This window comes from Saccopteryx bilineata, chromosome 6 (genome assembly GCF_036850765.1).
Source record: "Saccopteryx bilineata isolate mSacBil1 chromosome 6, mSacBil1_pri_phased_curated, whole genome shotgun sequence".
NCBI classification, from domain to species: domain Eukaryota; kingdom Metazoa; phylum Chordata; class Mammalia; order Chiroptera; family Emballonuridae; genus Saccopteryx; species Saccopteryx bilineata.
This window is the reverse complement of record NC_089495.1, coordinates 127,436,393-127,463,196: the sequence shown is the minus strand read 5'-3', so window position 1 is coordinate 127,463,196 and position 26,804 is coordinate 127,436,393. Positions and strand designations below refer to the sequence as shown.

The following is a 26,804-nucleotide window of genomic DNA, read 5'->3' as shown; positions in this document are numbered from 1 at the left end:
GTGGTAAGGTGCTGTGGGGGTTGGTGTGAGCCCTGGGAGCAGCTCCCCAGGGCCTGTCCAGGTCTGGGAGGCAAGGTGGCAATCTTCGGGGTTTCAGAGCCCGTGACCAGCTCTGGACCAGGTGGGGTACAAAGTGGGGGAGCATGGGGCAGGTGCTAGGCAGCAGAGTTGGTGACTTAGCTGTGCATACAGTGGGTGGGCTGGTGCTGGCCCCATGGAGGCCTGCTAAGCAGTTCTGCCTCCGGGAGGGGGGTGTCTGAGAATGCCCCTCCTGCATGGGGGCAGCGTGCACAGGATGGACAGGATGAGGTGCTGGCCCTGGTGGTTGTGGGCACAAGCTATGTGTGTGTGTGTGGGGGGGGGGACGTGCAGGTGGGATCCTGGCCTGTGTGTTTTCCTGAGCTATAGGAGAGGGGCCGCTCTCCACCTGAACTTCCAGTGCAAAAAAGAGTGTCTGGTGAATTTCAAGGGCCTTGACCAGGGTTTGACTACTCAAATGTTTTTTTCAATTGAGAGTAAGTTCATTTTGCATAAAAGCAGCCACTCTTACATTTCGTATTGCATAGCTTGCTGCCACCACCTCACTCTAGCTCCAGAAACAGGCGCCAGGCCCCAGTCATTCCCACCCCTGGTGCCTGCCTTCAGTCTCCCTGCGTCTACTGGCTCTGGGCACACCTGTCAGTGGTGTCGCAGGGCAGCATTGAGGAACTGTGGACTTTCCCAGGGCTGCTCTGCTAGCTGGTGTCAGGCTTCCCGTGTCTCCAGGTCCTCACCAACACTTAGGATTTCACATTTTTAAAAACCATGGTGGGTCAGATTCTTCAGGTGGCAGGCTGTGGCCTTCCTAGTAGACTGGGAAACTGAAGCATGGCCATTGAGGCTGGAGGGGGCTGGCCAGCCCCACCCTCACTCCTTCACCATGGCTTCTGAGCACCTTTCCCATTTTTCACCCAGTCCCTCAACCCCCTCCTGTCTGGTAACCATCATTCTGTTCTCTATTAGTCTGTTTCTGTTTTGTTTGTTCAATTTATATATTTTGTTCTTTACATCCCACATATAAGTGAAATCATATGGTATTTATCTTTCTCTGTCTGACTTATTTCAATAGCCTAATACTCTCTAGGTCTATCCATGACATTGCAAATGGTAAAATTTCATTCCTTTTTATGGTTGAGTAATATTCCTTTGTATATTTGTACCATTTCTTTGTCCAATGGTCTATTGATGAGTGCTTGGGCTGCTTCCACACATTGGCTATTGTAAATAACAATGCAATGAGCATAGAGATGCATATGTCTTTTCAAATTAGTGTTTTGAATTTTTTTTTAATATTTTATTTATTGATTTTTTAGAGAGAGAGGAGTGTGAGAGAGAGACAGAGAGAGAGAGAAGGGGGAGGAGCAGGAAGCATCAACTCCCATATGTGCCTTGACCAGGCAAGCCCAAGGTTTCGAACCGGCGACCTCAGTGTTCCAGGTCGACGCTTTATCCCACTGCGCCACCACAGGTCAGGCCTGAATTTCTTTGGATAAATACCCAGAACTAGAATTGCTGGGTTATAGGGCAGCTCTATTTTTAACTTTTTAAGGACCCTCCACACTGCTTTCCACAGAGGCTACACCTGGTTGTAGTCCCACCAACAGCACAAGAGGGTAAAAATGTCTTCATGTCACAGTCATAGCTCCTGTGGCAGATTTACCATTGTTGTTAACTGTTCCTTATTGCTTACTTGTTCGGCTGTTATTTACTCTTAGAAACACCGCTGTGGCCCTGGCTGGTTGGCTCAGTGGTAGAGCGTTGGCCTGGCATGTGGAAGTCCTAGGTTCGATTCCCGGTCAGGGCACACAGGAGAAGCGCCTGTCTGCTTCTCCACCTCTCCCCTTCTCTTTCTCTTTCTCTCTCTCTCTCTCTCTCTCTCTCTCTCTCTCTCTCTCTCTCCCTCCTGCAGCCATGGCTCAAGTGAAGCAAGTTGGCCCTGCTGAGGATGTCTCCATGGCCTCTGCCTCAGGTGCTAAGACTCTGTTGCTGAGCAATGGAGCAACAGCCCCAAATGGGCAGAGCATAGCCCCCTAGTGGGCTTGCTGGGTGGACCCATGCAAGAGTCTGTCTCTCTGCTTCCCCTCCTCTCAATGAATAAAAAAAAGGAAGGAAAAAAAAAGAAACACCCCTTCGGAAAGCCCGTGTGCAAAGTCTGCAGGTCGTGACCTCATCCCTTCCCTCATTTTATCCCAGATCTATGTGTTTACCAGTCTACTCTCTTAGGTGTCAGAGAGACCACCAGTGTCCAAGGCTGCATGCACACAGCCTGGGCTGGGTGCTGCGTGCCGGCTCCAGCTAGGACCAGACACCAGCATCCACCTGCATTTCCCTAATTGTGGACAAGGCTGCATGTATTCTTGCGGGTCAGACAGATCATATTTCCTCCCTGGTGGGCTGACTCTGTTTCATTTCCTTGGGTGTGTTCTGGAGTCTTAAAGTTACTGGGTTTTTTGTTTTTTTTTTTCACTTTTTGCTAATAGTGTGTCCTGCACGATGGGGACACCGGGCCTGTGACTTATTTTCTGTAAACTGTTTTTCCTGGCTTGTTTTGTTTTCATTGGGGGCTGTTATGACCGTACATTTTCATGTGGCCAGCCCATTCATCTTTTGTGATTCCTTCCATTGCTTTTAGCTGAAGAGTCTTCCTCCATTGGGAAACCTGCTATCTCCCTCTGAGATGCCCATACCTGATCTGGAGCGTCTGACGCTCCCCGGTGGGTGGGTTGGGCGCTGGCCAGTCTCTGCCACGGTGCCCTGCTGTTTTAATGATCATAGCTCAGAGACATGTTGGTAGCTGGAAGGGCAGTTTCCCTCTCTGTGCTCTTCACGCTGCTCTCACCTGTGTAGACCTTAGTCCCTTGTAGGGTCTCTGAGGGAGTTGGGAGTGACCCAGCTCATGTGACAGCCCCCCTAAACACCTGACATTCATTCTCAACCTGTTGGCAGAAACAAGTCACTTTTATTTTTTTATTTTTTTATTTTTTGTGACAGAGACAGAGAGAAACAGAGAGAGGGACAGATAGGGACAGACAGGAAGGGAGAGAGAGGAGAAGCATCAATTCTTCGTTGCAGCACCTTAGTTGTTCACTGATCATTTTCTCATATGTGCCTTGACCGGGGGCCTTCAGCAGACCGAGTACCCAGTGTTTCCCAACCTTTTTTGTGCCATGCCCCACCTTAACCTTTCTAAAATTTTTATGTCCCCCCCCCCATGTAACATACATAATTTTTAACATTAAAAAATTGATTTGTTCACTTAATAAACATAAATAATAGGTTCTAGGAAGAAATCACTATGACATTGTTAACAAAACACAGTAAGTAAAATTTCAAAACAGAAATTTAAATTCCAAATAATTTTAATACAGATTTTTCTATATTAATTTATTATTTTAATTTAGTGTGATCCTTGCGCTTGATGCTTGCTGCACAGAGATTTTATATTAGGTTCCAATTTGGTTAGCTTTAGTCTCAAGTCTCCACGTTGTGTTATATCCAGCCGATTTCTTTTTTTTTTACCAGTAAATCATTTACAACACTAAATCCACATTCAGCTAAAAATGAAGATGGAAACGGTAGCAATAGTTTTCTTGCACATTTGGTTGAATTTGGGTATTTGATTTCTGTTTCCTCACAAAGCTATGCTATCGCTCCTTTGATATTAAATAAAGCTTTAACTGACTCATCATTTTGCAATTCTGCGAGTTCTTCTTGATACTGCATATTTGATATATCAATCAAATCCACTAACATTGGCTGCATCATCCATGTTGGGAAATCAATTTGTTTTAAATCAGAAAATCTTTCTTTTAAATCAGCCGATAGAATATTCAAATGATTGACAATAACAAGTAAAGCGGTATCAGTTACTTCACATTTTTGGAGCCAATGAAACTGTTTAAAGTTTTTGTTGTTAATATGTTTCTGATATAACTTAATATTGGTAATGAAACCAAATATCTTTGCTTTTGCATCGACAAGAGTTTTATTTGTTCCTTGAAGTTGCTTATTTAATATATTTAGTTTTTCAAAGATATTGGCTAAATAACTCACAAATGCTTTACCATCTATTGTTAACAGATACTTCATTTCAGGTTTGTTGCTTAAAAAATCACTAAGAATATCAAACAGTTCCATAAATCTTTTCAAACAGTTTCCTTTAGATAGCCATCTTACTTCAGTATGAAGTAAAAGTCTCACATGGTCTTCATTTTGTTCTTCACAAAATAGCTTGAAAAGACGCTCACATTTGGTACTAGCTTTAATAGCATTACTTTATTACTGTATGTAATACTTCATTCAGAACAGGCGAGATGTTTTTAGCTACCAAGTTTTCCCTATGAATAACACAATGCACAAGAATCATTTCTGGATTTGCATCTTTCATCAATTTTAAGCAGCCATTTTTCTTGCCCATCATATTGGGAGCACCATCTGCAGCACAAGATGTTCTATTTTTCATTGGTATATCATTGACATCTAAGTTGTTTTTTTTTTTTTTTTTAGAGGCAGAGATAGACAGGGACAGACAGACAGGAACAGAGAGAGATGAGAAGCATCAATCATCAGTTTCTCGTTGCGCCTTGCGACTTCTTAGTTGTTCATTGATTGCTTTCTCACACGTGCCTTGACCACGGGCCTTCAGCAGACCGAGTAACCCCCTGCTGGAGCCAGCGACCTTGGGTCCAAGCTGGCGAGCTCTTTGCTCAAGCCAGATGAGCCCGCGCGCGACCTCTGGGGTCTCGAACCTGGGTACTTCCGCATCCCAGTCCGACGCTCTATCCACTGCGCCACCGCCTGGTCAGGCCATCTAAGTAGTTTTTTAGCTTATTATATATATCTTTGGAGGTAGTGGTGCTTTCTAATCTTTTACAGAAAAACATTTCTTCAGCAAAATGTCCTTTATCAATATATCTTACGTAAGTTATCAATACTGCCTCACTGTCTCTCAAAGTTGATTCATCCATTTGCAAGGAGAATTTTCTTGTTTTCAGCTTTTCAATAAGTTGTTTTTCAATATCCTCACTCATTTTGTCTATTCTTCTGCTAACAGAATTGTCACTGAGTGGCATAGCTTTTACATCTTTGTCATCTTTTTCAAGAACTGTTTTAAGAAATGCTGATATTGACGGTTTTATTAAATTCTCTCCTATAGTGTGATTTTCTCCAGTTTTAGCGATGAATAAAGAAATTTGATAACTAGCCTTTAAATAGAGACTTTAATGTTGTTCTTTTTTCAAAATTTTTCTTTAAAGTTTTAAAGTAACTCAAATCTGAATTAATATGAGCACTATGTTTCGCCTTCAAATGCGCCTCAAGATGACCTCGTTTCATTGATTCATTGGTCAAGCATTGCTGGCATAAAAGTCAAAAAGGAATCCGCTCATCGTGAACAGCGGTTATGAACCCAAATTTTAAATATTCCTCCGAATATTGACGATTTCTTTCTTGCTTGCACCACTCATTTTACTATGGGCTATAATAAAAATAAAATCAATTAAAAACTAATATTAAGGCGCCCTGGCCGGTTGGCTCAGCGGTAGAGCATCGGCCTAGCGTGCGGAGGACCCGGGTTCGATTCCTGGCCAGGGCACATAGGAGAAGCGCTCATTTGCTTCTCCACTCCTCCGCCGCACCTTCCTCTCTGTCTCTCTCTTCCCCTCCCGCAGCCAAGGCTCCATTGGAGCAAAGATGGCCCGGGCACTGGGGATGGCTCTGTGGCCTCTGCCCCAGGCGCTAGAGTGGCTCTGGTCGCAACATGGCGACACCCAGGAGGGTCGCAACATGGCGACACCCAGGATGGGCAGAGCATCGCCCCCTGGTGGGCAGAGCATCACCCCTGGTGGGCGTGCCGGGTGGATCCCGGTCGGGCGCATGCGGGAGTCTGTCTGACTGTCTCTCCCTGTTTCCAGCTTTAGAAAAATGAAAAAAAACAAACAAAACAAAAAAAAACTAATATTAAAATATGTGTTAAAATATATTCAGTGTGACATAGAGTAAACGTATACTAAAAATTCATATTTATTTAAATGTATATAACACATTTACTACACTACCACTGCAAATCAAAAGGTATCTATATTTTTTCCACTTGACAAAATTTTCTGGAAAGTTATGCTTCTAAAATTAAAATTGTCATGCATGCACTATTATAGTTTTAATGTTTATAAAACATTAAATAATGTTTATAAAATATTAGTGCTTTCTAGCCCCAATGCAAGAAGTACTTAATAAAGAGTTTAATATTGATAAAAATAAAATCAAATACTTACCAATTATATCTATACAATATATATATATATTTATTAAATCAACGAGCTTTTACAACAGTTTTGACTGACACTTATTTCAAATTAACACCAACTGAATGATGTGAAACACTACAGAAGTTGCAATGGGCCAATTAGGTGAGAATAACTGCGTTGTTTAGCGAGTTTTTAAAATGTCCGGGGTTCCCCGCGGCAGATGGCATGCTCCGCGGTGAACCCAGGACGAAGTTTACTTGACAACGCCAATCACCCAGTTGATATTTTGGTTTCGTCAAACAAAATTATACTTAATAATTACCGCAATTATTTAAGAATTGCATTTTTTGTTAAATTTGGCACCGACATCTAGCATTGCATTTAAATGGCCAGGGGTGAAAGAGTTAAAGTCGTGTCGAGTCCATTTTCAAATTGCCCCCCTTAACTATCGAATTGCCCCCCTGTGGGGCGTGGGCCCCACATTGGTAAACACCGGAGTAACCCCTTGCTTGAGCCAGCGACCTTGGGCTCAAGCTGGTGACCCTTGCTCAAACCAGATGAGCCCGTGCTCAAGCCGACGACCTCGGGGTCTTGAACCTGGTTCCTCCGTGTTCAGTTCGACGCTCTATCCACTGCACCACCGCCTGGTCAGGCCACTTTTATTATTTTATAAGAAGCCCGGCTGGCACCTGGTCCTGTCCTGAGTTGTGCCTTCCCTTCTCCAGCACTCTCCCTCAAATGCTCTGTATCCCTCAGCCCGCTGTCCCCTCAGAGCCCCCCCCCCCCCAGGAGGCAGGACTGAGGCTCGCAGCAATGCAGGGGTCAGAGGGTGTGACACTGAGGATAGTTCATCTGAGGAACCTGTGAAGGGCTGAGCCCACCCCTTTGGTGAGCATAGCATCCTGTCACTCTCACCACCGTGTTCCAGGCAGGGCTAGAGCCTCTCAGACAGGGGCCTCTTGATACAGGGTGCTTAGGCCTTCAGACCTCCTCCAATACCTCAGGGATGGGTCATGGGGGTCCTGCCTTCCACTGTGTCTACCCAAAAGACACCAAGTCTGGCCCTGTACTGCCCCAGCCTGAACCAGTGTCATTGTCCCTTCACATCTGTGTACTAAGGCCATGACCATATGGGTGTAGCTTAGGCCTGGCCCTAGAAAAGCTTGGGCAGAGGGCCTGTCTCATGCACTGGGGTGGGGAGGGTGGGGAGGGTGGGGAAGGTGTCCCCCCCCAGTACGAGAGTTAGAACCCAGCAGGTTTTCCACAAGGCTCTGGGGGTGTTTGGGAGGTAAGGAAGGGCCAGGGGCTTCAGATTGTAGCCCTTGGGGTTGAGAAAGAGGGTCCTTGGGCCTACTTGTCTCCTCTGGACCCCCCCATCCCAGCTGTGGATCCCTGAGGTGGCCTGGGGGGCAGCAGAGAAGGTGGGGTGGGGTCCTGAAGGGTGTGTTAGACTTGAGAATAGATGCCCTTGGGCTTTCCCCAGGCCCTGGCCCACCCTCCTGCCTCTTACAGCCTCCAGGGCTGGCCCAGGGTTCATGCTGTGCTCTCCGTCACCCACTGGCCCTGCCTCTCCCTTCAGTGTTGCTTCCCTGTTGTCAGTGTCCTGGCTCCCTGCCCCTAGTTCTTCCTACAGACTAGGCATGGGGCACTGGGGAGAGTGCGGGTGGGTAGGGCGAGGGCCTGAGTGCTCTGAGCCCCAGGTCCCTGTCTGCAGCTTCCTTACCCTAGTCCTTTGTTTGGGTGATGACAGGTAGGCTACAGGCCCGCAAGGTGACCCTAGCTTTGGGTTTCACTCAGGGGAGAGGAGCAGCCTCGGGGGAAGGAAGTGAAACCCTCATTGGTGGAGGGGTGCATACAACCACACACACAGAACCCCCCAGCCTGTGGGGCTGAGCAGGGTGTGGTGAGTAAGCTCCTACCTAGGAGGCAGACTTGAGCCTGGAGGCATTACTAGTCCTCATTGCGATGCTGGGGTCAGAGGGCATGACAATGTGGGTAGCTCACCAGGAGGAGTCTGTGGGGCTATTGTGGCTCCTGAGACTGACGTGCGTGCATATTTAATTTATTGATTTTAGAGAGAGAAGAAGGGAGAGAGAAACATAGATTTGTTGTTCTACTTATTTATGCATTCCTTAGTTGATCCTTGTATGTGCCCCAACTGGGGATTGAACCTGCAACCTTAGTGTATGGGGATGATGCTCTAACCAATGGAGCTGCCCAGCCAGGGCAACACTGATGTGTTTTGTTGATTGGAAATTTTAGACCCCTCTCTGAGCCACTTTCTGGCTCTGTCCATTGTTGGGTCATCTCCCCACCCCTAGAGACCCCCCTGCAGGGACATGGGTGTTGGCTGACAAGGGAGGCCGCTCAGTGTCCTGTCTGCCAGGGCCTGCTGGCTGTATGTCATGCTCTGTGACCAGTGCCTGCTGGAGGTCAGGAGAGGACCCAAGGGAGGGGCACACCTCAGGCCAGCACTGGCAGGAGGCTGAGGGCAGAAGCTGAATATGGGCCTGATGGGTGGTCCTGCCCCTCAGCAGCCTGCGCAGTCTATGGGGTACGGGATGGGAGAGACATGGGCCTGGTGCCTATTGTGTTCTTTGAGGACGTTGGGCAGGAGAGCGGCCCCAGTCCCCACATGAGCTCATTGGCTCTGTCTGTCCCATGCAGGAAGGGTCTGGAGAGGCAGGAGAAGAAGGTGCATGAGTGTATGCTGAGTCAGCACCCTGTGGGTCTCCGTGGCCACAGCGCGCCCTGAGGGTGCGGGAGCTGGCGAGTGAGCGCAGTGTGGGTGGACGCCCATGTGCTGTTTGGGGTGAGAGCCTGCAGGGTGGCCTTACCTAGTGTGTGGAGGGCGTCCCCTTATATAAATGCACGCATTCCCCAAATCTTGCCTGCGGAGGCCTCTGTTGGGGCATCTGCTCGTTGTCCCGCAGGACCAGGGGTAGTGGTTTGCGATGTGTGGTCACTCTGTGCACAGCTTTCCTTCAGGTTCTGGCTGAACTGGTTCTCCCTGCCAGGTAGCCTTGCCCTCCTGACCCCCACTCTCTTCCCTGTGTGTGGGTGTGGGGAATAGGATCAGAGACCTGAATAGGAAGCCCAGGCCTTACTTGCTGGCTTCCCAGACCCTTGGGATCACACAGTCTCCAGGCAGCCCTCCCAGATGCCTTATTGGCTGCAGCCCTGGCTTCCTGTGCTGGTGCTGCAGGCCCAAGAGAAGCACATGAGTTGTGCTGCCTTGGGCAGGCCCCTCACCCTCACTGAGCCTCCATTTCCTCCTGCCCAGTGGGAACAGGTATAATAGCCTCCTCAGTGGCCCATTATGATGCAGTGAGGCACTTCGGAGACACGCTCTGAACTGAATTGGGGGGCCTGTGCAGCAGGTGTGCTGTGTGTGGTGACGGGGTCTGGAGGGGTCACTAGGAGCTGAGAAGTTGCTGGTGCTCAGTGGGCAGAATGCTAGGGGTGGGGTGGGCAGAAAACCTGCACCGACAGGTAGAGAAGGCCTGTGGGGCAGGAATGTGCATTGGGCTGGTGTGGCTGGACAGAAGGGGCTGGCCTTCTTCTGTCTGGGGGCACCTTGCTGGCCCCACCAGGCTATCCTGTCGGCACCAAAGAGGCAGAACTTCCTCAAAGCCCTGGCTCAGCTGGGGAGTGGGGGCAACTTGGAGCACTAATTTGGGGGCCATGCTTGTGTTGGGGGCCCTGTTGTGCTGTCCAGGGTACCTCAATTTCCCCATCTAGTGAGGGTTAGCTCTGAGGGAGTTCATGTGGACCAGGTACTGCAGAAGGGGTCCCCACTGTCCCCGGACAGAAACAGCACCAGGGTGCCCTTTGTGGTCTGTTCAGCAAGGGGCAACTGGGAAATGCCAGGCCAACACAATGCCACCTTCTTGGGACAGCTGGTGCCCCTGCCCCAGAGGCTAGATAGGCCTCCTGTCTCACAGCCCTGACCCCTAACTGCCCAGAGTCTGGCATGTGGCAAGTGGCCAGTGCCTAGCTCCAGAATGTCCCCCACTTAGTGGGGCTGAGTCCTTTACCAGTGTCATGGCCTTTATCAGTGACACCCCCAGAGCTTTGGCACTGATGACAGCCCCCGGGACAGGCTCCAGAGGGTGAGGAGGAGTGACCAGAGTCTGAGAGAGATGTGGAGGGGGTCCCACACAGCCCCATGACCCTGGCCTCATAGAGGGGTGCCTGTGAACTCCCAAAATGGGGAGGTGGGCAGGTTCCTGCCCCTTTGCCAGTCAGGCTAGAGTGCCACCAGGTGGTTGGCTGATGGGCTGTGGGCATGGGACCCTGCTCCCTCCCTGAGTGTCCTTTTGCCCTGAAGCAAGGATGGTGCTGAGGTAGGGACTGGGGAGCCTGGGGGCAAAGGTGTGGCAGGCCCCCAAGCCCTGTTGGAGTGAGTGGATGCCGTTAGGGGCCGGCCACAGAGGCCACACTGACTGCTCTCTCCCTCGGCAGACGGTGCCCCACTTAGCAAGCTCTCCTGGTCGTCCTCCCTGGCCGTGGTGGCCATATCCTTCTCAGGCCTCTTCACTGTCATCGCCCTCATGCTGGCCTGCCTGTGCTGTAAGAAGGGCAGCATCGGGTTCAAGGTGAGGCCAGGGGTCCCAGGGGCTGTGATGGGAATTTCCTGGGCCACCTGGGAACCATAGAGACCTGGGCCTGTGATCCCACAGTGTCTTCTCGGGCCTGCCGGCAGCAGAGGCCTGGGACCTTCAGGGACCCCGGTCCACTACCTCCCTCATTTTAGGTCCCTTCACTGGGTCACAGCCTTATGCTGACATATCCCAGGTCAGGGTCAGGCCTCCATGGGCTGTGCACAGGTTGGGCCCTCGAGATGGACCTTGCAAGGCTTCTGAACTGGTGTGGGACAGGGCTCTCCTGCCCAGAGCCTCTGACTTCTAAGGGTAGGGGGAGAAGGAGGAGACATGCTTCTGGCACCAAAACCACCTCACTGGGTAGAATCACCTGACGCTGGGCCTGATGAGGAAGGGATTGTATGCCACCGTGGACTGCAATACCAATGTGGCCATGCACAGGGCTTCAGCTGACTGCCTGAGTCCCTAAGGCCACCCTCCGCAGGGTGGTTTCCAGCCTTCATACTGGCTGCATTCTAGGGCTGGATGCTCTCCTTTGGACAGAAGCCGAGGAGCGCCCCTTGGGGTGCTATTCTCTGTCTTGCAAGCCTTCCAGCTGCTCCCACGGTCACCTGCAGCAGTTCTGAGCAGGGAGGGCCAAGTGGAAAGCGGGGAGCTGAGAACCCCAACCAGAAGCCTGGGTGCGCCCATGTGGGCTGAGTTCTTGCTGACTTAGCAAATAGCTGGCTGGCTGTGGTCTGTCCCTCGCCCGTGGGCCAGCCCCGCCCTGGCTTGAGGTCAGATTCCTGGGCCTGGCAAGGTCAGGAATAGGGTCATCCAGTGGCCCAGCATAGCACCCCTATTAATTTCCATGCTGAGTAGCCCATACCCCAGTCATGTTAGAGGAACAGCACAACCCCATGTCACCTCACAGAGAGGGTAGGGGCAGCTGGCACCTACCTGGTGAGGATGATGAACGAGGCACTTGCCTTTTACAAAGCCCACATTGGACGGCTCTTCCATCCTCCCAGAACCCTCGAAGGGGGGCCCAGTGCCTGGTCAGTGGGGGAAGCTGAGTGCCTAAGCAGCAGGGGAGTGTCCCTAGTGTTTTTCTGGGAGACCCAGGGCCAGAGCTGAGAGATTTGTGGGGGCAGGCATGGGGCGGGGCCCAGAAGTGGGACTTGAGGGCCGTTGTATAAGTCAGCCCTTCCTTGTTCTCTGTGAGAACAGGGCCCCAGATAAGGGCCAGCCATGGCCCCTCCTACTGGCGCCCTCCTTACCTCCTGGGACCATGGTGCCAGGACATTATGGCACCAGCGCTCCTTGAGGGGCAGGACTGCCTGCACTGTAGACCCCCCACTTGGAGCTGTGCTGGGGGAAGGGGCTGGGTGGCAATGTTCACACTGTCTTACCTGATTGCCTGCTGTGCTGGCACAATCCGGTGGGCTTCCGGGTGGCACCGTCAGGTAATGAACTGGGGCCAAGGCCAGCCCAGATTGGGGTGGGTGGGCAGCTGTGCCCTCTGCAGAGGCGCACGCAGCTGGGATTACAGGGCCTGAGTAGTAGTCTCGTGAGCTCTGGGAAGGCACCAGACCCCCCCCCCCTTCTCAGTGGCTCTGTCCTTTCTGGGTACAGACTAGGACGGGCCTCAGGGACACAGGGCTTCTAGCTTCCCTCTTCTAGCTGAGAAAATTGAGGACTGGGGAAAGGAGGGTCCCCAGGTCACACAGCACCAGGCAGGCAAGGAACCTAGGCCTCATGCTCCCTGTCCTATGCCCATCTGCACAGAAGTACCTGGAGCCTCTGGGCCTCAGTTTCCCCACCTGGGCAGAGGTGGCGGCAGGAGTTTTGTAGATACTGTTGTGTCAGGCCCAGAGTTCCTCCAGACTTTGACTCTCAGGGTTCTGATCCTGGGGGAGGGTCTTGCCCAGACAGACAGGTGTGGCAGCACATTTCAAAATAGCAGCCAACCAGGTGGGGCCAGCCCAGCTTGCCCTGCGCCAAGTTCTTAAGGAGCCCTGGGAGTGGACTACAGCCTGCCCAGGTCAAAGTCCAGGGGCGGCCTGCAGGCAGATGGCTGTGGTAGGTGGCGGGGTGCTGGGTCTGGGGGTAGAATAGATAGGCCCCCTGCTCTGGACACTCAGAAAAGCTTCTTGTCTGGGAGGCGTGAGGCATTTAGTTGCTTATCCACAAGGGCAGAGTGGGGTGATCAGGCCCTCGTCCCAACTTCCTAACCGTGACCTTAAGGCAACTGCAGGCAGGACCATGGGTGGGGACAAGGGCTGTTGGGAGGTGTGGGTGGCTGAGAGGAGTTGGTGGCTGTCTCTGGATGGGCAGAGACAGCTAGTCTCAAGCCCCTTGGCCTCTGTCTCCAACCTTACCTCATTCCTTGCCAGTGTGGGTCCAGGGCTGCCCATCCAACCTGAGTGTCATAGGAGTGGGTGGGCGTGGGCTGAGATCTGAAGGAAGAGGCGTTGCTGCCCTGGGGCTCATGTCCCACCCTTGACCAACAAAAAACAAACCCTGGCCCTCCTGGGGCAGCTGGTGTTCCTGTGGTTGGAGGGGATGATCTACGTCTGACCCGATGAACAAGGAGATGCGTGAGGGGTACCAGCTGAGGGGGTGGGGGCTTCACCCCCCAGCTCCAGGGGAAGTGGGAGCTCAGCAGAAAAAGAGAGGCCTTTCAGAGCCTAGTCTTCACCCTATGCCACCCTCCTGCCTGCCCTGCTCTGCTTCTGCCCCACTCTGGCCCCTGGAACTGACCACGTGTCATGTCACCCCATGTTGCTTGCCCGGCCCAGGAATTTGAGAATGCTGAGGGGGAAGAGTACGCGGCTGACCTTTCGGCACAGGGCTCCCCAGTGGCTGCTGCTCAGAACGGGCCCGAGGTTTATGTCCTGCCACTCACCGAAGTCTCCCTTCCCATGGCCAAGCAGCCCTGCCGCTCAGGTGAGTGAGCTCCCAGGAGGCTCAGGTGGTGCTGTTATAAAGTAGTGTACTTTAATCTGCAGGTTACCTAGAGACACCAAGGCAGATTACAGAAGAAATTTTAGGAGAAGCTTTATTAATTAGCTGGCTAGCTACACGGGGCATAATCCCAAATCATGTAGGGCCTCATATTGTATGTACAGTTCTGAGCCTGCTTTTATACAGAATCAAGTACTGGTTGGGGTGGGTAAGGAGGGGCTTGTGATCCCTTTGTCTAGAGGTATACGTGACTCTCATGACTTTAGGGTGAGTCCGAGTATAGGAATTCTTGATGAAGGTACATAAACATTGTTTTTTAAGGTTTTCAGATAAGTTCTATCTTCTTTGCTCAGTGTGGCAAGTGGCCCCACGCACCCTTTCAGAGAATTCTAGGAATCAGCTGAACTATGACTAGGTGACCCAGTTGTCCTTGTAAGCCAAGAAGCTCCTACATTCTTTTCTTTCCTTTCTCCACAGAAAGGAGGGGGTAAGAGGCCTGACTGTTCCTCTTTAAAATGGCGTTGCTAATGCTAAGTTTCACAGTTCTTTGGCACCTTATCACAGTGCCGTGGGGTGTGGCTTGAGGCTCTGGAGTTGTGCTCCTGGGGAGGGGTGGGTGAGGGGCTGGTATATGCCATCCCCTGCTGGAACCAGGGGCTCTGTGAGGAGACTGGGGGACAGCCCTCTGCCTACCACATCCCCTATCCAGAATTGCTGTGCAAAGAGTTGGTGAGGGGCATGGGGCAGGGGTTGCCCCTCTAGTCCTGGGATGGGCCACCAGTGTGCTGGGGGGACACTTTGCTGTCCCTGGGACGCATGACCCCAGACCCCCTCTTGGCGCTGGCTGACCATGCAGGGACATGGGCTCCATTGTGCCCAGTGGACAGGGCCCACCCACTCAGGGAGGAGGGGCTCTTTGGGACTCCCTTTGTGGGCGGCCCATGAATGGGCCTTTCACTCAGGCTCTGGGGGGTGGGGGGCAGGCCTGCCCCACCTGCTTCTGTCCCAGGCCCTGCAGGGTCCTGCCTAGATGCTGACCACCCTGGAGCCCAGCCTTCGTCATAAGCTGGGGGCTTGAAGGCACTGGACTGGGCTCTGGAATAGATGTAAAGGGTCATCGGCTGCCAGCCCCAGGGCTGGGGCTCCACTGGTGTCCTGCCCAGACTCCCCACAACCTCCCTGCCAGCGTCTCCATGGCACCAAGTAGACAGGAGTCAGGGCATCTGTTCAAAAGACCACCCCATAAATTCCTGAAGGCAGGTCTTTGCTGTCATGCCCCCAGTCTTCTTGGATGCCAGGAGAGTCTCAGCCTGTAGCAACACTGCTGGACCCTGGGAACTGGTGGGGAGCCAGGGGCCAGCCCAAGGGACACTGCCTCCAGCCTTGGCCTGTCGCCTCCCAGGGAGTGTGTGCCTGGGACCCTGAGGAGTCTTTGAGGCCCAGTGTTCTCTGCCCATCGCAGTGGAAGTCATGCCCTGGCTGGAGGGTGCCTGGAGCTCACTTGATGCTGATGCCCACAGACACCAGTGTCTTACTGACATCGCAAGGTGCCCTTTAGCGGGAACCATACGGACACTTTGGTGATGCTTTTTTTTAAAAAAATATTTTATTTATTGATTTTTAGAGAAAGGGGAGAGAGAGAGAAGGGGGAGGAGCAGGAAGCATCAACTCCCATATGTGCCTTGACCAGGTAAGCCCAGGGTTTTGAACTGGCGACCTCAGCATTCCAGGTAGACGCTTTATCCACTGCGCCACCACAGGTCAGCATACGGACACTTTGGAAAGATTCAGTTTTCATACTCACGGGACCTGGAAATTACACAGATGCCTGTCCCACTGCGAGGCAATGGGTGGAGAGGGTGTGCATCTGGGGCTTGCAGTGGGGTGGAGGATGGGGGCTGTCTTTTTCACGGTGCATTGAAAACATAAGAGCAGGAACTTGAAGTGCAGGAAGAGAAATAAACCTACTTGGCCCAAATGGTCAGTTACTGAAAGTAACCAAGATCTCCATCCAGGATAAAGAGGCCTCAGTGTAGAAGGGGGGGCTCTTTCTCTCTCTGGTGTGGGTCTGGCCACGTGTTTCTCTGGGATGGCCTTTGTGGAAGTGAACGCCTCGGCAATCAAAGCTTCAGTCAGACAGTTGCAATACAAAAAGAAAAAAACACCTCAAAACCCCACAAAAAAACAAAGACAACAAATGTCAGGGCTTACACAACACCCCGCATCTCCCACCTGGAGGACTGTCTGCAAGGCTGAAGGAGAACAGGGGCCCAGGGGAGCAACTGCCTTTTTCCTCCATTTTTATAGCTCTGATCTCTGTTTTCTGCAGGGTCCCCTGCTTCTAAGGAGGGGGAGAGATTTTGGGTGATCCTGGGAGGGCAGCCTACTTGGAGGTCAAAGGTTAAGAACCTGGGCACACCTGGCCTGTGGTGGCGCAGTGGATAAAGTGTTGACCTGGAACGCTGAAGTTGCTGGTTCAAAACCCCAGGCTTGCCTGGTCAAGGCACATATGGGAGTTGATGCTTCCTGCTCCTCCCCCCCTTCTCTCTATGTCTTTCCTCTCTCTCCTCTTTCTCTAATAAAAATGAATAAATAAAATCTAAAAAAAAACCCCACAATAATGAAGGCTCAATAAAAACTTTAAAAAACAAGAACCTGCCCTGGCCGGTTGGCTCAGCGGTAGAGCGTCGGCTTAGCGTGCGGAGGACCCGGGTTCGATTCCCAGCCAGGGTACACAGGAGAAGCGCCCATTTGCTTCTCCACCCCTCCACCGCGCCTTCCTCTCTGTCTCTCTCTTCCCCTCCCGCAGCCAAGGCTCCATTGGAGCAAAGATGGCCCGGGCGCTGGGGATGGCTCTGTGGCCTCTGCCCCAGGCGCTAGAGTGGCTCTGGTCGCAACATGGCGACGCCCAGGATGGGCAGAGCATCGCCCCCTGGTGGGCAGAGCGTCACCCCATGGTGGGCGTGCCGGGTGGATCCCGGTCGGGCGCATGCGGGAGTCTGTCTGACTGTCTCTCCCTGTTTCCAGCTTCAGAAAAAACAACAACAACAACAAAAAAAAAAAAACAAGAACCTGGGCCAGACTCCAGGCTCCCCAGCCCGGCTCTGCGGGGAACTGCCCCTGGGGCAGACCCCAGCTCCCCCATCCACAGCCCGCAGCCTCCTCCAGCTGAGAAGGAACTTTCTTGCTGGAGGCACGTGGCATATTCCCATCTCTGTCACTGTCTTGGTGCCCACTGTCAGGACCACCGAGCTGGCTCCAGGAGACCCCAGGCCAGCAGGCTGGGGCTCAGGGGGAGGAGCCCCATGACTCAGGGCCCAGTGGAGCCCCACCCAAAATTCTGCTCAGCATCAAGGTCAACATGCCCTGGGCCTTCTGGGCAGCTGGCATGGGAGCAGAATTTGGGGAATCCTTTGGGCACAGGAGGGTGTGAGTAGACCCTGCAGCCCTAGCCCTTCCTCTGCTGACCTCACCCAGCTGGCCTGCAGGAGAATGAGCCCACTGTGTCCTGTGCGAGGCTGTGCCAAGCAGCCCCCAACAAAGGAGCCTTTGGCGTGCCTGGCGCTGGAATGCCCGCCTATGGCAGGGGTGAGGGGATGGGTCAGTCCAGTGCCTCAGCCCCCGCTACACTGCAGGCCCACATTGCCCAAGCACTGGCCCTATGGTTCCCAGCCTGACTTGTCCCTGTCGTGTGGGCACGGCCTTCCCAGACCCACCCATAAAGATACCCAGATGCACCTTGCAGGTCCACGGCTCCCCTTGGAAGCCGGCACCCTGCTCTTGATGGCAACCCCCAAATGTGGCTCTCCAGGACAGGCCAGGTGAGGGAAGAGGGGCAGTGGCTGAGGCTGAGCTGAGGTCTCTGAGCCCCCAACCTGTTACAGTGCAGCTGCTCCAGTCCACAGACCTGGGACGGCACAGCCTCCTGTACCTGGAGGAGATTGGCTATGGCTGGTTTGGGAAGGTGAGTTGCTCACCCCAGGGTCGGGAGGGGTTGGAATCCACCCTCTCTTGCCTGGAGGATGGGTGGAGACTGCTTTTCCTGGGAGTTTCCCCAGCCCTGGGGTCCTCTCTCTCCAGGTTCCCATCCTGCTGGGCTCTTTCTGGGGAAGCTCGGTGTCGGCAGCCCTTTCTGTGCTGTCGTGCAATCAGACACTGGAGGTGGCTCGAAGTGGGCAGGTGTTGGGGACTGGGAGCCACAGTGTCTCAGTCCTGGCTTCTCCCTGACCCTCGGCCTGGGTGGGGCAACTGGATCCCTCTTCCTCACTGTGTACCCCCAGAGAAGGCCGAGAATAGCCAGACAGGATGTTACAGCCAGGAGGGTTCACAGGGAGGCATCCAGACCCATTTTTCGATGTGTAAAGGAAGGTACAGAAAGCAGTGCCCATCCAGGGAGGGTGGTGACTTGGGCCCCCACAGGTGTTCCTGGGGGAGGTGAACTCGGGCATCAGCAGCAGCCAGGTGGTGGTGAAGGAGCTGAAGGCCAGCGCCAGCGTGCACGAGCAGATGCAGTTCTTGGAAGAGGCACAGCCCTATAGGTGGGTGGCACCGGATCCAGGTGCAACTGGAGGAGATGGGGGCTGTGCTGGGTACTGGGACCCTGTCACCCAGGGCAAGATCTGTGCTGTCCCCCTCCCTGTCCTGCCACCCCTCCTACCCTGCGTGGGAGTCAGGGGGGCAGCCTGTTGGCTCCCGCAGGGCCCTCCAGCACGGCAACCTGCTCCAGTGCCTGGCCCAGTGCACCGAGGTGACGCCTTACCTGCTGGTGATGGAGTTCTGCCCTGTGGTGAGTTTCTGCTCCCTGACCCTCTAGCTTATCTGCCCTGAGCTTTCACCAGGACAGGAAGGTGGGCCCAGTACCCTCATGGAGAGGACTTAGCTGAGCCAGGGACCCCTCTCCCCACTCTGTGGGCCTCACGTTCCCCCTAAATCAAGGTTGGGGTAGACTAGAGCCTGCCCCACCATCTCCCAGAGGCAGCTGCACCTGCAAACTGCTACCAGGCCCCTTCCATATGCACGGCTCCCACACTGAGCTGAGCCACTTGCCCACACAGAGGAGCCCTTGGCAGACAGTGTCCCCAAAGCATGTAGGCCCCACTGTTTGCTTCCCGGACTCCTGGCTGCAGTCCTGGCCTTGGTGCTTCCCCAAGATAGTTGGGCCCTCCCCAGAGCTAGGTGCTATCAACAGGTCAGGGAATTGCCCCCTGACACTGGTCACCTGCCCTGGGCGCTGTCCACTACCTACCAGCTGGGCACTAGTGGTCTGTACATGGAATGGACTAGTATGCCTGGACTGGTCTGTGGGGCTGTTTGGAGAAAGTGCCCGTGCCTGTGGGTCATTTGTGGAGAGCTAGCCGCTGGGTGCCTGTTAGCAGGATCCCAGTTCACACCAGCAGGCCCTGCATAGGGAAGGGGCCTGGGCGGGGGGCTTGTGCCTGCACCCACTGCCCACCACAGGTGACACACAGGTGACAGCGCTGCCCTGCTTCGCAGGGGGACCTCAAGGGCTACCTGCGGAGCTGCCGGGCAGCAGAGTCCATGGTGCCTGACCCTCTGACCCTGCAGCGCATGGCCTGCCAGGTGTCCTGTGGCGTCCTGCACCTGCATCGCAACAACTATGTGCACAGGTGAAGGGGGCGTTGGGGCCAGGAGCTCAGGGTCCCCAAGACCTCCACATGGGGCTGTGTGGGGGCTGGCGTTCCTTCATTCAGCCTCCAGCAACAACTTGCAAATCGATTTTTTAAAAGATTTTTAAATTTATTCATTATAGAGAGGGGAGAGAGAGTGAGAGAGGCAGAGAGAGAGAAGGGGGGGAGGAGCAGGAAGCATCAACTCCCATATGTGCCTTGACCAGGCAAGCCCAGGGTTTTTTGAACCGGCAACCTCAGCGTTTCCAGGTTGACGCTTTATCCACTGCGCCACCACAGGTCAGGCCAAAGCGATTTTATTAAACAAAACACATTGGGCTGGTGGGTGTCAGATACCTGCTCTGCAGGATAGCTAAGTGACATAATCCATGCTGTCCAGCTGGCCTGGACGAAAGCACTGTAGGGTCCGAGCCCCGTCCTCTGTCCCAGAGCTGGTCAGCACCATGTGGGGCCCTACGCCAGCCCCTCCTCTAATGTCCCCCCCATGGCCCCTCAGGTGGGAAGGGGGAGGGACAGCTCTGTCCTGCTTCCCACCCTGGCCCCTGAAGTCGGAAAAATGGGCCAGGACATCAGTGTAGGGGGACGTGCCTGAAGAAGTGGCGATGGATGTGGCCCTGCCTGGATGCTCACGGGCCGTCCTCCCCAACAATATCCTGGTGCTGAGTGATGACTCACATAACTCCAGCATCAGTGATTTTGTTGAAGAGGGCAGCTGCCAGCCTCCTGACCTGCCTTCTGTGCCCACGCCCCCACACAAGCGCAGGCCCACCCATGACCTCTGCACAGCAGCACTGCAGTGGATGTGGGCCCACCCATGACCTCTGCACAGCAGCACTGCAGTGGATGTGGGCCCACCCATGATCCCTGCACAGCAGCACTGCAGTGGATGTGGGCCCACCCATGATCCCTGCACAGCAGCACTGCATTGGATGTGGGCCCACCCATGACCTCTGCACAGCAGCACTGCAGTGGATGTGGGCCCACCCATGATCTCTGCACAGCAGCACTGCAGTGGATGTGGGCCCACCCATGATCCCTGCACAGCAGCACTGCAGTGGATGTGGGCCCACCCATGATCCCTGCACAGCAGCACTGCAGTGGATGTGGGCCCACCCATGATCTCTGCACAGCAGCACTGCAGTGGATGTGGGCCCACCCATGATCCCTGCACAGCAGCACTGCAGTGGATGTGGGCCCACCCATGACCTCTGCACAGCAGCACTGCAGTGGATGTGGGCCCACCCATGACCTCTGCACAGCAGCACTGCAGTGGATGTGGGCCCACCCATGATCTCTGCACAGCAGCACTGCAGTGGATGTGGGCCCACCCCATGATCACCCCAGTGCCCTGTGTCCAGACACCCCCTGGGCAGGCAGGTAGATACAGACAACTGAAGTTGACCGCTGGGCTGGAGGTGGAGCTGGGGGTAACCATGCTGCTGAGGAGGGCAGTACATGCCCCCACCCTGCCTTGGGTCCCATGTAGGCAGGGCAGGATCCCCTGAAACCCTTGGGACTTCAGTTTCCCTGCTGATGCATTCCTTCTGGGGAGCTGAGGGTGACGGTGTGATAGGCAGGAGGAGAGTGCAGAGTCCCTGGGCTGGCTGGCTCCCGAGGGGCAGGTCAGCAGGCTGCTGTCCAAGAAGAAGTAGGTGTGTGCACTGGGCTCAGGGGAGTGACCGCAGGGCCACACCTTCACTGAGGGCCCCAGTATGTTCTAGATCTCTGTATGCCTCATTGTCTTCATCTACATTGTAATATTTGAGGCCCTGTCTGTGTAGACCCTCTGAAGTGCCCACTGCTGAACAAGGGGCCTGGGCTCTGGGAAGGGGGAGGATGGCAGCCTCTTCGACATTCCTTTCTGTCTATCCATGGAGCTGAGCCAGGATGAACCTGGCGACAAGTGGTTTTGTCCCTTTGGTGGCCTGGAAGCCCCAGCCCAGCACGGCTGGCTGACCCCACCCTCCCACCCCCCAGTGACCTGGCCCTGAGGAACTGCCTGCTCACCGCCGACCTGACCGTGAAGATCGGGGACTACGGCCTGTCTCATGGCAAATACAGAGTGAGTAGTCTGGGCTGGGCCAGAGAGCAGGGCCAGCGGCTGAGACCTGGAAGGGTGACAATGTTGGCATGCCCACAGGAGGACTACTTTGTGACCGCGGACCAGCTGTGGGTGCCACTACGCTGGATCGCCCCCGAGCTGGTGGACGAGGTACACTGCAACCTGCTGGTGGTGGACCAGACCAAGGCCAGCAACATGTGGTGAGTGTGGGTCCCGGGGGTCCCACCTGTTGTCATCAGACTTCCTGGTGAGGATACAGGGACTGAGTCTCACCTACCTACCTGTTTCCTATGCTGAGGGGATGCGTCTGGCTGCTCAAGGGCCCTCTGTGCAAGGACATGTCGGCCAGTCTGTCCAACCTTTGCTCTGTAGTTAGTGGCCACACATGGTCTCAGGTGAAGTCACAGTGGTGCTGGAGTCACCAGTAGCTGCCAGAGCTGGCAGCCCACAGCCCTGGGCTGTAGAGGAAGTCCTGTCCTTCTAGGACCCACTGGGCCAAAGCCCGCAGACATCAGGTTGAAGAGCCCTCTGGGAGCGATAATGAGCTGGGCCTCATGTAATCCCTCTTCTCATGGAGAGGGGCTGGTGGGGCAGGTGATCTCCCATGACAGCAGTCTGGAGGCGCTGAGTTGGGCACAGAGTGGACATTCAGGCCCAGTACTGCAGCCTCTGGAAGGCATAAATATAGAAAAGCGTGGACTTCTACAGGCCATCCCTGGCCTCTTTCAAGACTCCCAGGCCTTAGTCTGGCCTCCCCTCTGCTCCTGATGAACGCTTAGAGCCTGGATCTGTGGACCAGCCCCCCTTCCTGAGCTTACCACAGGCACCCCCAAACCCCTGGACTGTGCCACATAGCGAACACTCCATTCCCTGATCTTCACCTCTCCATCCAGCTGATCCTTCCCTGTCTGCTCCCTGCTGCTGCATGCTGACTGGAGTTCCCTGGATGGTTCTGGCCAAGATTATTGTGACTTCTGTTACCAAATCTGCTTTGTCCCTCATGGCCCCAGCCTCCCGGGACAGCCCAGGCTTCCAAGGAGCTGGGTGAAGCCGTCACCCACTGGAAGGAGCTCAGTTCTCTTCTCCCAGGCCCGCATGTTTCCTGGTCCACCTGTGCTGACCCAAGACATCCCTAGACTAACTCCTTCAATCTTGGCACAGCCCCTCCCTCCAGCCTTTGCTGGAGACTGGCAGGACTGAGAACTCCACCAGGGCTGCTCCTATACCTAGTAGTACAGTGTCTGGTCTTCACCATGGAAACAGAATGAGTGAATGAACACAAGAATGAACTGCAGTTCATTCAAAATCAGGCTGGCTTTTATTTGCCTAGGCATCCTGGGCATATGCTTTGGCTGGGCCAGGTGATATGTCTTGCTTGTTTACTCCAGGAAAGCCCCTCTAAGAGGAGAGTCCCTGAGAAGCTGGTGTGATAACAGGAACTGCCCTTTCGTGGTCTGAGATCCTATGCAGTAGTGTCCTGCTAATTGCACCAGCCTCCTCTGATGGCTGTGCCCCCCCCCCCCACAGGTCCCTGGGTGTGACCATCTGGGAGCTCTTCGAGCTGGGTGCGCAGCCCTACCCTCACCATTCCGACCGGCAGGTGCTGGCCTATGCTGTCCGGGAGCAACAGCTCAAGCTGCCCAAGCCCCAGCTGCAGCTGACCCTGTCTGACCGCTGGTGAGGACCCAGTGTCACCAGGCTGGGGTGGGAGTATCCCCAGCAGGAAGTTGAGGACAAAGGGGGTGCTCTGAGTCTTCAGGGAAGAAGCAGCTCTTGATCACCTGGGTTTCCAGCTCGTCCTTGGCAGGCCTGCATGTTCTCTGGCTCCCACCCTGTACCCAAAGAGGAAAGCACAAACTCACCGGCAGGCAGGGTGGAGATGACCTGAGGAAAAAGTGCCCTTGCTGGTTGCTGGCTCACAAATGGCTGTGCCCACCGCTAAGACTTAGGATCTCTTGTAATTATTATTATTATTATTTTTTTTTTTTTTGTATTTTTCTGAAGCTGGAAACGGGGATAGACAGTCAGACAGACTCCCGCATGCACCCCGACCGGGATCCACCCGGCACGCCCACCAGGGGGGCGACTCTCTGCCCCTCCGGGGGCGTCGCTCTGTCGCGACCAGAGCCACTCTAGCGCCTGGGGCAGAGGCCAAGGAGCCATCCCCAGCGCCCAGGCCATCTTTGCTCCAATGGAGCCTCACTGCGGGAGGGGAAGAGAGAGAGACAGAGAAGGAGAGGGGAAGGGGTGGAGAAGCAGATGGGCACCTCTCCTGTGTGCCCTGGCAGGGAATCGAACCCGGGACTTCTGCATGCCAGGCCGACGCTCTACCACTGAGCCAACCGGCCAGGGCCATCTCTTGTAATTAAATGAGAGATTCCTTTAACTGCCCTCAAAAGATTTTGAGTGTGAGGGAGGGAACCCGAGACCTCACCTTGGGAGTAGATGGGCTCACTCCTAAGGAAGTCAAAGGGCTGGGGAGGACAGGACCAGGTAGACAGGACTGAGCCGGGGGCCTCCCTCCCCGCAGGTACGAGGTGATGCAGTTCTGCTGGTTGCAGCCGGAGCAGCGGCCCACGGCCGAGGAAGTGCACCTTCTTCTGTCCTACCTGTGCACCAAGGGCACCACTGAGGCGGAGGAGGATTTCGAGCAGCGCTGGCGCTCCCTGTGGCCTGGCGGGGGCAGCACGGGCCCCGGGCTGGGGGCGGCAGGCCTGGCATTGGGAGGCGCGGGGGAGCTCGCTGCCACCTCATCCTTCCCACTGCTGGAGCAGTTCGCGGGCGATGGCTTCCACGTGGACGGCGACGACGTGCTGACGGTGACGGAGACGAACCACGGCCTCAACTTCGAATACAAGTGGGAGGCGAGCCACCGTGCTGATGCCTTCTCGCCGCCAAGTGGCCTGCTGAGCCCGGGCCTCCAGGCGCGCCCGCAGGAGCTCTGCGCCCCCGATGGCGCGCCCCCGGGGGTAGTGCCGGTTCTCAGCGCACATAGCCCATCTATGGGCAGCGAGTACTTCATCCGCCTGGAGGAACCCGCACCTGCCGCCAGCCACGACCCTGGCTGTGCTGGCTGTGTCCCTAGTCCCGGGGCCGCAGCCCCAAGTTCTCAGGGTGGTGACCACGATAACGACTCAGACGGCAGCACAGCAGCCTCACTGGCTATGGAGCCACTGCTGGGCCAGGCGGCATCCACTGGCGGCCCCTGGGGCCATTGCGAACACTACCCATGCAGGAACCCAGCCCAGGACACGCCCTGCCCCTTGTGCTCTCCTTCGCCCAGGGGCCTGATGCTGGTGGAACCAGGAATGGAAGATGCTACTGACTGGGGCACTTTCTGCCCGCCATTCTTGGAGGACCCTCTGGGGATATACCCCTCTGGGACTTCAGGGGCCCAGCTTCCCCCAGGAAGGGAGGAGCTGGGGGAAGCTGAGGTGCGCAGGGCTGCCCAGCACAAACACTGGAGCTCCAATGTGTCAGCCAACAACAACAGCAGCAGCCGAGCATCTGAGTCCTGGCACCTAGGCTATGTAGGTGATGACACAGACATCTGTCTTGGCTGGAAGCTGGCCCTACAGGCTGTCTCTGAACTGGGCCACCCCCTGGCCCTAGAGGACCCCAGAAAGCCTCTCCTTGGGCCACAGGGTATCTCCTTTGGGCAGGAGCCAGGCTGCTGCCTTGACTTCCCTTATCAATGTCCTGCTGAGGGTCTGGTATCTCTCACCAGCCTAGTCACATCCCCCTGGACAGAGGCAGTGGTAAGTGGGGGTAACAGTCCCCAGACAGAGACTAGGCTTACAGAAGAGGCTGAAGGGTTTGTTGGACCCCAAGTGCCCCTTCCATCCATCTTGTCCCCATCCCAAGAGAAAGCTCTGCTTCCCACGGAGGAGGCCATAGCCCCCATCATGCTACCTGCCTCTCCCTCACCTGCCAGCAGCCAGGCAACTGCCACTGAGCCAGCCCAAATGTTGGAAAGTAGCAGCAGCTCCCCAGAGCTGAAGACACCAGGCAGCGAGGACAAGGACCCCACTAAGGCCACTTCTGGTGTTTTCACTGACTTATCTAGTGATGGTCTGCAGCCTGAGAAGCTGGATGTGATGCCAGCCTTCCGCTCCCTGCAGAAGCAGGTGAGAACTCTGAACTCACTGGACATTCGGTCCTCAGCCAGCAATGGTGGCTGTGAGGTCTTCAGCCTGTCTGCTCTTGGCACCCCTGGAGGGCAGCCCCGAGCCCTGGACAGCGGCTATGACACGGAGAACTATGAGTCTCCTGAGTTTGTGCTCAAGGAGGCACATGAGCCATGTGAGCCTGAAGTTTTCAGGGGGCTGGCCTCGGAGGGTAAGAACCCTGGGGCGGAGACCTGGCTCCCAGTTGCCCTCAGTGGCCTCAGCGAAAAGAACCCCTACCGTGACTCAGCCTACTTCTCGGATCTGGATATCGAGTCCGAGCCCCCATTGGGCCCTAAGAAGAGAGGAGAAGGTGTCCTGGCCCCTGGGCCAGGGCTGGACCTGAAAAGCCCTCAGGGCCCTGGGCTGCAACCTGCACAGCCTTCTGAGTCTGGGGTGCCTGGGGAGGCACAGAGCTCTGGCCCCAGGAAGGTGTCGCCACTGCCACTGTGTGAAAACTCTCCCCCTGGGCCAAGCACCTGTCCCACGGTCCCCAGGAAGGAGCCTACCTCACCTCAAGACCCAGCCCAGGTGCTTCCAATGCCCAGCCCCGGGTGTTCCAAGATTTTCCTGCTGACCCCAGTCCCAAGCAGCTCAAAGAGCCACCACCCTGAGCTCCAGGAGGCCAGGGTGCTGCTGCCAGTCCTGCAGGAACGGACAGGGGGCACAGGCGCCCCCAGAGCGCCACTCTGCCTGGCCCTGCCATCACTCCCCGCAGCCCCAGAGGGCCGACTGGAGGAAGAAGAGGAGGACAGTGAGGACAGTGATGAGTCTGACGAGGAGCTCCGTTGCTACAGTATCCAGGAGCACAGCGAGGAGAGCGAGGAGGAGGTGCCGCCGGTGCCCGTGGTGGTGGCCGAGAGCCAGAGCGCACGCAACCTGCGCAGCCTGCTCAAGATGCCCAGCCTGCTGTCGGAGGCCTTCTGCGAGGACCTGGAGCGCAAGAAAAAAGTCGTGTCCTTCTTTGACAACGTCACCATTTACCTCTTCGACCAGGTGGGTAGCCTCCCAGGGATTTGCGCGCGGGTGGGGGTCCCGGGAGGGAAGGAGAACTTTGGGAGTGTCCGCTGCTGGAGGCCCGAGTCACACGTGCT

The 26,804-nt window shown here is 55.1% G+C and overlaps 1 protein-coding gene across 4 annotated transcripts in view; it reads left to right on the top strand.

Annotated features, from left to right (window-relative positions):
- AATK (apoptosis associated tyrosine kinase) overlaps positions 1–26,804 on the top strand; it is a 35,558-nt gene that overhangs the window by 6,386 nt on the left and 2,368 nt on the right. For 2 of the 4 annotated variants that reach the window (XM_066237710.1, XM_066237708.1), the window contains exons 2-11: positions 10,749–10,882; positions 13,669–13,816; positions 17,719–17,798; positions 18,254–18,372; positions 18,533–18,620; positions 19,328–19,461; positions 21,460–21,544; positions 21,623–21,744; positions 23,072–23,221; positions 24,075–26,706. In XM_066237710.1, the coding sequence (XP_066093807.1) occupies positions 10,749–10,882; positions 13,669–13,816; positions 17,719–17,798; positions 18,254–18,372; positions 18,533–18,620; positions 19,328–19,461; positions 21,460–21,544; positions 21,623–21,744; positions 23,072–23,221; positions 24,075–26,706 (3,692 nt within the window). Of the gene's footprint in view, positions 1–10,748; positions 10,883–12,037; positions 12,334–12,885; positions 12,950–13,668; positions 13,817–17,718; positions 17,799–18,253; positions 18,373–18,532; positions 18,621–19,327; positions 19,462–21,459; positions 21,545–21,622; positions 21,745–23,071; positions 23,222–24,074; positions 26,707–26,804 lie in introns of those variants that run through there. The other 2 variants (XM_066237707.1, XM_066237711.1) reach the window with 2 other exon arrangements.